Source organism: Rhincodon typus, chromosome 2, assembly GCF_021869965.1.
Source record: "Rhincodon typus isolate 14 chromosome 2, sRhiTyp1.1, whole genome shotgun sequence".
Classification (NCBI taxonomy): Eukaryota; Metazoa; Chordata; class Chondrichthyes; order Orectolobiformes; family Rhincodontidae; genus Rhincodon; species Rhincodon typus.
Window position 1 is genome coordinate 261597 of NC_063333.1, and position 10046 is coordinate 271642.

At 46.2% G+C, this 10046-nt stretch overlaps 2 protein-coding genes across 2 annotated transcripts in view; one reads left to right on the forward strand and one right to left on the reverse strand.

The window, feature by feature from the left end:
* Positions 1–9134, reverse strand: part of mapk15 (mitogen-activated protein kinase 15) — a 75284-nt gene extending 66150 nt beyond the window's left edge. The window contains exon 1 of the mRNA XM_048617329.1: positions 8996–9134. Coding sequence (XP_048473286.1) covers positions 8996–9130 — 135 coding nt within the window. The 5' untranslated portion in view covers positions 9131–9134. The remainder of the gene's footprint in view (positions 1–8995) is intronic.
* Positions 9135–9381: 247 nt separating this feature from the next.
* The window catches only part of LOC125487133 (plectin-like), a 9296-nt gene continuing 8631 nt past the window's right edge, over positions 9382–10046 (forward strand). The window contains exon 1 of the mRNA XM_048617357.1: positions 9382–9432. Within this exon, the coding sequence (XP_048473314.1) occupies positions 9382–9432 (51 nt within the window). The remainder of the gene's footprint in view (positions 9433–10046) is intronic.

Below are 10046 nucleotides of genomic sequence, written 5' to 3' on the forward strand. Positions count from 1 at the left end.
AGACCTTGTACTGGGGAATGAGCCTGGCCAGGTGATTGAAGTTTCAGTGGGGGAGGGTGAGGGTAGCGGGAGTAGACTTTGTACTGGGGAATGAGCCCGAATATTCACATGTGAACATATATAAATGATTTGGATGAAAATGTAGGAGGTCTAATTAATACGTTTGCATATGACATGAAAATTGGTAGAGTTGTGGATAGTGAGGAAAATTGTCAAAGGATACAGCAGGATATAGATTTGTTGGCAAGTTACACAGAGAAATGGCAGAGGGAGTTTAATCCAGACACGTGTGAGATAATGCATCTTGGGCAGTCAAATGCAAGAGGAAAGGATTCAATAAATAGCAGGACCCTGAAGAGCATTGATACACAGAAGTATCTTGGGGCGTAAGTCTATACCCCTGAAAGTGGCAACACAAGTGGATATGGTGGTAAAGAAGGTGTATGCTTGCCTTCATCAATCGGGGCATTGAGTATAAAAGTTGGCTTACAAGTTGGGGGAGGTGATCGCCTAGTGGTATTACCGGTAGAACATTAAGCTAGAGACCCCGGTAGTGTTCTGAGAACTTGGGTTTGAATCCTACCATGGTAGATAGTGGAATGTGAATTCAATAAACATATGGAATCAGGAGTCTAATGATGACTGTGAAAGCATTGTCAATTGGTAGGGAAAAAACAACCCATCTGGTTCACTAATGTCCTTTAGGGAAGGAGGCTGCCATCCCTACCTGATGTGGCCTACATGTGACTCCAGACCCACAGCAATGTGACTGGGTAATTAGGGATGGGCAATAAATGCTGCCTGGCTGGTGACGCCCTCATCCTGTGAAAGAATATTGCAGCTGTATAAAAATTTAGTTAGACCACATTTGGAGAAGCGTGTAGAGTTCTGATCCTGGATGAGGAAGCACTGGAGAAGGTACCTGGATATTGCCTGGATTGGAGTCTGTTAGCTGTAAGGAGAGGATGTACAAACTTGGATTGTCACCTGATAAAATTATGAGAGGCATGGATAGGGTGGATAGTCAGAGTCTTTTTCCCAGGGTGGAAATGTCAATTATTAGGGGAAAAGGTTTAAGGTGAGAGGGGGGAAGCTTAAAGGGGATGTGAGAGGCAAACTTTTTTATGATGTGGAGGTGCCAGTGTTAGACTGGGCTGGACAAAGTCAGAAATCACACGACACCAGGTTATAGTCCAACAGATTTATTTAAAAACACAGGCTTTCACAGCCTCAGTACACAGATGGTGGTAGGAGCCTGGAATGTGCTGCCAGAGGAGTTGGTAAAAGCAGAGGCAATAGGAAAGTTTAAGAGGCATTTAGACAGAGGCATGAAAAGGTAGGGAGTAGAAAGATAGGGACCATGCGCAGGACGATGGGATTAGTTTAGAATGGTATCACAGTTGGCATAGACATGATGGGCTGAAGGGCCTGTTTCTGTGTTTTACTGTTCCACGTTCCCCACTTGCCTGGATGGTGCAGCTCCATCAATACTAAAGAAGCTTGACACCATCCAGGACAAAGCAGCCTGCTTGGGCACCATCAGGCTAGCATTTAATTTCAGATATTTAAAGAAATTTAGTTTTAACATCTGCCGCAATGAGATTCCACTGAGTGTGGAAATGTTCAAAGGGGCACTTGAGGGGTCCAGCATGGAGCCAGTGATTGTGTATGGCGATTTTGGGACTGTGAGGATCTAAGGGGGCTGAAGGATTTATCCAGGGGGGCTGTGAGGAGCTGGGGGTCAACAGGTTTTGTGTGTTGTTGGAGGAGGGGTGCTCTGTGCAGATGGTTTCAGTGCCTGCGTCAACTCAGCTCTGGAACAGGGATCACTCAGGGTGAAGGAACACACTGACATTTTCTGTTGTCAGTCAGTAGGAGGTTTTCATCAAAACTCAATTAGCTTACTGAGTGGGGGACAGGACACTGACCTTCAGCAACACAAGCACTGCCTCCCATTCTGAGTCTCTCTCTCTTTCTCTTTCACTGGGAGAGCTCGATTCAAACTCCTTTCTACTAGAGCACATTACCCAAGCATCAGCATGCAGAGGGCCTGAATGGCCTGATTCTGCATTGTAAAAGTCTGGAAGCAGTGAAGGTGAAATTACATTCTCACATATTTACAGTCACTGACAAGAGTAAGTAAGGTGAGTGTTGGTCTCTAAAGAATGAGAATAGAACATAGAACATAGAACAGTACAGCACAGTACAGGCACTTCGGCCCACGATGTTGTGCCGAACTTTTACCCTAAACCTAAGGTCTATCTAACCTCCACCGCTACCTTATACTATCATCCATATGCCTATCTAATAGCCGCTTAAATGCCCCTAATGAGGCTGACTCCACTACCCTCTCCGGCAATGCATTCCACGCCCCGACCACTCTCTGAGTAAAGAACCTACCTCTGACATCTCCCCTGTATCTACCTCCACTCACTTTAAAACTATGTCCCCTCGTAATAGCTACTTCCACCCTAGGAAAAAGTCTCTGGCTGTCTACTCTATCTATACCTCTGATCATTTTGTACACCTCTATCAAGTCACCTCTCATCCTTCGTCGTTCTAAAGAGAAAAGCCCGAGCTCTCTCAACCTTTCCTTGTACGACCTTCCCTCCATTCCAGGCAACATCCTGGTAAAATAGGAAGTTAACAGCAGAGAACAAGGAAATGGGGGACGAAAAGAACAAATATTTTCCTTCCGACTTCACTACAGAAGGTACTGAGGTGATAACTTTGGAAGAAGGAATGAATCAAGGGAGTACTTAATGAATGGCAGGACACTGGGAAGCTCAGAGGGACAGAGGGATCTTGGACTGTTTATCCATAGATCCCTGAAGGAGGCATGACAGATTAATACTTCAGATGGAAAACAGGACACATGACTTTATCAGTCGTGGCATAGATTATAAGAGCAAGTAGGTAACGTTGGAGCTGTACAGGACTTTTGTTAGGTCACAACTGGAGTACTGAGTGCAGCTCTGGTCAGTGCACTGTAGGAGGGGTCTGATTGCACTGGAGGGGGTGCAGAGGAAGTTCACCAGGATGTTGCCTGGGACAGAACATTTCAGCGATGAAGAGAAGCTGGACAAGCTCAGGTCATTTTCTTTGGGGTAGAGAAGGTTGAGAGGGGACCTGATTATGAGGGGCATGGATGGGAGGGATAGGAAGCAGATGTTCCCCTTAGTTGAAGGCTCGATAACAAGGGGTCATAATTTTAAAGTGAAGCACAGGAGTTTTAGAGCATAGAATTTGAGCAAAACATTTTTCACCTAGAGGAGGGTAAGGGTCTGGAATGCACTGCCTTGGAAGGGAGTTGAGGCAGGAAACCTCACAATTTATAAAAAGTACCTGGATGGGCACTTGCAATGTGATAATTTTCAAGGCTATGGGCGTAGTGCGGGAAAGAGGGAATATAATAGATTTAAAGTTACTTTAGTGGTACAAATCTGATGGGCTGAAATGCCTCTTCTATACTTTTTGATTCTATGATTGTAGGATACAAAAACCATTCCAGTACAGGCTGTACATTAGGTGGGCAGGAGAGAGGAACTGGGTGAATCAGAAGGGAAGTGGACCATAACAAACTGATGAAACTCCAGGTCTAGGTGGACTCCACCTTCGGGTTTTAGAAGAGCTAACTAATGAGGGAGTAAATTCTTTGGGGACAATTTTCCAAAATTCATTCAATCAGACTGGAAAGGAGCAAATACAGTAACAGAGATCGAGTCTGTGCCAACCGAAAACAACAGCTTAACTATTCTAATCCCATTTTCCGGCACCTGACCCATTGCCTTGTTTACCTTGGCATCACAGTGCAAATCTAAACACGTCCTACAGGTAGTGAGCTCCAGACTCTCCCCAACTCTCTGGGTGAAAACATTTATCCTCACATCCCCACTAAACCTCCTGCCCCTTCCCCTAAATCATAGCACCCCACACCGCACACTTCCCCCCACCCCCCAGTCATTGATCCCTCTTTCCTGTCTGCCCTGTCTGTGACCCTCATAATTTTATCCATCTCAATCACATCCCCTCTCAGTCTCCTCTGCTCTAGGGAAACGACCCCAGTCTGTCCAGTCTCTCTTCATCACTGAAACTCTCCAGCCCAGGAAATACCCTGGTAAATCTCCTCTACACCCTCTCCAGTGCTATCACACCCCTCTGATGGTGTGGGTTCCAGAACTGCACACAATACTCCAGCTGTGGCCTAACCAATGTTTTATACTGTTCCAGCATAACATCACTGCTCCTTAACCTTATCCCTCAGCTAATAAAAGCAAGTATACCATATGCCTTCTTCACTTTATCCACCTGCCCTGATACCTTAAGGGACTGTTGTATATGCACACCAGGGTCCCTCTGATCCTCGGGGCTTCCCAGGGACCTACTGTTCATCATGTGTTCCCTTGCCTTGTTTATCCTGCCCAAGTGCATCATCACCTCACATTTATCCGGATTGAATCCCATTTGCTACTGACCAGCCCATCTGACCAGCCCATCCATACCCTCCTGTAATCTAACACTGTCCTCCTCACTATTTACTTCCCCATCCATTTTTATTTCACCAATGAACTTATTGATGAACTCTGCTACATTCAGTTTAAATTGTGTATATCAAACAGCAGGAGCCCCAACACCAATCCCTGTGCGATCCCACTGGGCACAGGCTTCCAGTCACAGAAACACCCCTCAACCATCACCCCTGCTTCCTGCCACTCAGCCAATTGTGAAACCAATTTGCTAAATTTCCTTAGCTCCCACAGGCTCTTACCTTTGCTATCAGTCTCCCATGTGGGACCTGATCAAAAGCCTTGCTGAAATCCAAGCAGAAAACATTGAATGTTGCTGAACATTGACTAACAAGAGGTTTGAAGGATATCAAGAACAGACAGGACAGTGAAGGTTAACCAGATCAGCCATTGAATGGAGGAGCAGATTTGAGGGGCAGAATGGCCTATTCCTAATTAGAGTCATATAGTCATAGGGATATACAGCATGGAAACAGACTCTTTGGTCCAACTCGTCGATGCCGACCAGATATCCTATATAAATCTAATCCCATTTGCCAGCATTTGGCCTATATCCTTCTAAAACCTTCCTATTCATAGACCCATCCAGATGCCTTTTAAATGTTTTAATTGTACCAGTCTCCACCACTTCCTCTGGCAGTTCATTTCATACACACACCACACTCTGTGTGAAAATGTTGCCTCATTGATCCCTTTTAAATCTTTCCCCATTTACCTTAAACCTATGCCCTCTAGTTTTGGACTCCCCCACTCTGGAGAAAAGACCTTAGCTATTCACCCTATCCATGCCCCTCACGATTTTATAAACCCCTATAAGGTCACCCCACTGCCTCCGACGCTTCAGGGAAAATAGCCCCAGCCTATTCAGCCCCTCCCTGTAGCTCAAAGCCTCCAACCCTGGCAACATCCTTGTAAATCTTTTCTGAGCCCTTCCAAATTTCACAACATCTTTCCTATTGCAGGGAGAGCAGAATTGCACACAGTATTCCAAAAGTGGCCTCACCAATGTCCTGTACAGCCACGACATGACCCTCCCAACTCCTATACTCAATGCGCTGACCAATAAAGACAAGTATACTGAACGCCTTCTTCACCGCCCTGTCTACCTGCAACTCCACGTACAAGGAGTTATGAACCTGCACTCCAAGGTCTCTCTGTTCAGTAACACTCCCAGGATCTTACCATTAAGTGTATCCGTCCTGCCCTGATTTGCCTTTCCAAAATGCAGCACCTCACATTTGTCTCAATTAAAACTCCATCTGCCACTTCTCGGCCCATTGGCCCATCTGATTAAGGTCCGGTTGTACTCTGAGGTAACCTCCTTCACCGTCCACCACTAATTTTGGCGTCATCTGCAAAGTTACTAACCATCCCTCCTATGTTCACATCCAAATCATTTATATCAATGACAAAAAGCAGTGAACTCAGCTCTGATCCTCGTGATACACCGCTGGTCACAGGCTTCCAGTCTGAAAAGCAACCCTCCACCACCACCCTCTGCCTTCTACCTTTGAGCCAGTTCTATATCCAAATGACTAGTTCTCCCTGTATTCCATGTGACCTAAACCTTGCTATCCAGTCTACCATGAGGAACCTTGTCAAATGCCTTGTTAATATCTGTATAGGTCATGTCCAACGCTCTGCTCTCATTAATCCACTTCATTACTTCTTCAAAAAACTCAATCTAGTCAATGAGACACAATCTCCCATGCACAAAGTCATGTTGACTATCCCTAATTAGTCCTTGCATTTCCAAATCCATGTAAATCCTGTCCCACAGGATTCCCTCCAACAACTTACCCACCACTGATGTCAGCCTCACCGGTCTGTCATTCCCTGGCTTTTCCTTACCCCCTTTCTTAAACAGTGGCAACATGTTAGCTAAACTCCAGTCTTTTGCCACCTCACCTATAGCTATTGATGATACAAATATCTCAGCAAGGGGCCCAGCAATCACTTCCCTAGCTTCCCACAGAGTTTTAGGGTACACCTGATCACATTTATCAGCTCAAATCGCAATGTTGACCAGGTCTTGCTGCATGTGTGTGAAATATATATCCCAACTATTTGGGATTTAGAGTTAAAGACAGGGGCACATCGAAGGGCTTTGCAAATGCTACCAGGCTTGGCTGTGTGCTGATCTTGAGGAGAGTGAGAGATGTGGTGGCCTATAAATGTCTGATTCTGACTGAAAGCTTCCATCCATCACTGCAGAGCAGTGGATCTTCAATGCTGATCGTACAATGCTCAGAGACTGAGATCTGACAATGGGTCACTGGATTTGAAACATTAACTCTTTCTCTCACTCTACCAATACTGCCAGACCTGTTGAGTTTCTCCAGCATTCTCTGTGTTAACTCAGAGACAACTTTATGTTGCTTTCTCTCAGGGTTAAGAGTCATGGAGAGTGTAGCTGACAAACTGTGTGATCAGAAGCTCTCAGGAGAAGTTCCTCACTTCTTGAGTAACCTCTGCAACATTTGAAACCACGTTGAGTCAGTGAAATGTGATCACATTTGTTGTGTCCGTGCGAGTGCAGGCTGTTTCTGTGCAGCTTGTTCCACACGGCTGTCTGTATGCCCTGTCCTTGACAGTTGCTGCTAAACCTGGTTGATCCTCTGCCAAACTGTCTTTCCCGTCTTCTGCCAGCCCTCCCTCCCCACCAACCACCCCCCCACCCCATCACAGCGACAGTCTCTATGTTGAAATGTTAAACATGATTACAGTGATCACAGGGGCAGCACCACTCTGGGTCACAACCTTGATTCAGAGTCAGGGTCAACTCTCAGAATCCAGGCAGCCAGGATCAAATGCAAACAGCAATCAATATTTATAAACTGCTTTTCCATGTTCAAACATCGATCTCAAGTTTCATGACCAATTTGAGCAACAACGAACAAACAAAACCACTTTGGCAAGATAACCAAAGGCTTGTTTGAAAAGGTAGCTTTCAAGGAGTGCCTTAATGGAAAGGTGAGAGGTGAAGGGATTTCAGGAAAATTGTGGAGCTGATGGCATGGCATGACTGGCAGAACAATGGCAATTGGGAGGTGGGGTGGGGGGGGTGGTGAGCTAGAGACCGGAATTGGAGGGGCACAGGGAGCTTGGAGGATTGTGGGGCTGTCAGAGATTCCAGTAATAGGAAGAAGTGACGGCATGGAGGAACAAGAGAAGAAGGTGCAAATATAAATATTGAAGTGTTGCCAAACAGAGAACTGATGGCAGACAGTGAGTGCAGTGGGTGGGGGCACGATGTGAGGGTAGGCAACAATTTCAGATGATCCCAAGTTTACATGGAAACAGAGAATGAATAAACAGAGAGAAATGTATCCAGTAGATACTGGCTGCATGTGAGGGGAATGGTCTGTGTGAGTATGGATATGTCCAGGACATTGCCAGCTAATGAGTATTTAAATAAAAGCCAAGTAAGGGTTACTGGAAATCTTCCCCAACACTTTCTGTTTTTATGCATTATTTATTTTGCATTGTTGAAATAATGATCAATGATGTGACTGCTCTGTCCTTTACATTATTTTGTGGCATGTAAATGGTTTGCTGAGGAACCCTGTGTTTTGTGGTAGCACTGACATGGAAGGAGCAATGTTTTTCTGACTGAGGAGCTGCAGGAAACCAAGATGGGAAATTCATTCAAGACAGATTTGCTGGGACCAACAGTCTGCAAATGATATAAATCTATCTCTATTTACCTCTATAGATGAGGGGCTTGACTTATGAAGGCAGATTGTGCAGTTTAGGTCAATACTCTCTGGAGTTTAGAAGAATGACAGGAGATCTAACGGAGAGATAGAAGATGCTAAAGGGGATTGACAAAGTAGATGTGTGGCAGTCTATAACGAGAGGTCAAAGTCTGAGGATAACGGCTGCCAGATTTAAAACAGAGTTAAGGAGAATTGACTTCTCATGTGCTAAACTGCTAGAGCTGACAGAGAGAAGGGGGGTCCCGTAGTGAGTTTGTTTATACCATAAAGATGTCTCCTTCACTCCAGACTGCAGGATGATAACAGTGTCAAGAGGTCTACCTGTGTGTTCAAGCATACCCTTCAGATTGGAGCTCAGCCTGGGGCAGGACACTAATGGACTGGGCATTAGTGTGTGTACAGTGTATCAGACGGTGAGTGTGCATGCACACTTATCTATAAGCATGTGCACTTAGATTACAGAATGAGTGTATTCGAGTACGTGTTGATGAGTGTGTATCGGTGGGTGTGTGTTAGCGAGTGCATTCCTCCTCTCTCTTTCCCCTTCCCTCTCTTTCTCTCCCTCCATCTCTCCCTCCCTGCACACTCCCTCCCCTCAATCTCCCTCTCCCTCCTTCACTCTCCCCTGCTCAATCCCTCCCCTCACCCTCCCCCTATTATACCGTTCTCTCCATTTCTGCACTGACTCTCTCCCTCTCCATCCCTCACTCCGTCTTCACCTCCAACTCCCTCCCTTTCCCTCTGGCTGACCTGCTCGGGCCGTTTCTGCCAGCGGCCGCACGGACTCTCCTCCAGGATCTCGGCTTCCTCCTCCTCCTCCTCCTCGCTATCCTGTCCCAGTTTCCCAGCAGCAGGCTCCGTGCTGCTTCTCTCTGCCTGAGACATTGCCTCTGCTCCCGGGATCCGCCTGTTACTGATATACCCAGCCACAGGGATCCACCCACACGCTGATCTACTCGCTCAGCCACACTCAATGTCACCCGATCACAGGGAATAATCTAATGCGGCAGTGAACCTGTGGGAGATGTGATCGCTTCAGCAGATCGCAACCAGAGTATCCCTATGTCATTGGAACAGCATGACTGGATCACACTGTAGGAGCAAGTCACTGTGTGTCCAGAGGTGTTTTACTCTCAATGGGTCAGTTTCACAGGGGATCAGCCGGAGAGTGGATAGCTCCAACTGATGTAATGTTACCTCTCAATGGAACAGTGTGCTGGTAATCGAGTCCCTACTCAAAGGTTCTGTAAACTTGAAGGAAGTTCTCCCATTTGCCTGTCCTGCTGGCCCAGGCTGACAGAACGCACAGGTTGGGTTTCTGTACTGAACAAACATCACTGCTTATTGCAAACAGGTAAGACTGCAGACCAACAATTTCAGACCAACCCATGTCCCTGCCACTCTGAGGCAGCAGTGTTAATCACAGAGTCAGCCAGCTGCCCTTTTTGAACCTGCCCTTTTTGCTAGACCCACAATGACCTTAGGGATGGAATCCCAGGATTTTGACCCAGCCACCCCACACCAAGGGAACAGCAAAATATTTCCAAGTCGGGTTGATGAGTGGCTTGGAGGGGAGCTTGCAGGGTATGGTGTTTCTATGTATCTGCACCCTGTTGCAGATGGAGTATAATTTAGATAAATGTGAGGTGTTGCATTTTGGAAAGGCACATCAGGGCAGGACTTATACACTTCATGGTAAGGTCCTGGGGAGTGTTTGTGATGTCAATGGTGGGGAAGATGCTGGAGAAGATACCGAGGGATAGGATCTATTTACATTTGGAAGAAAATGGGCTTATTAGTG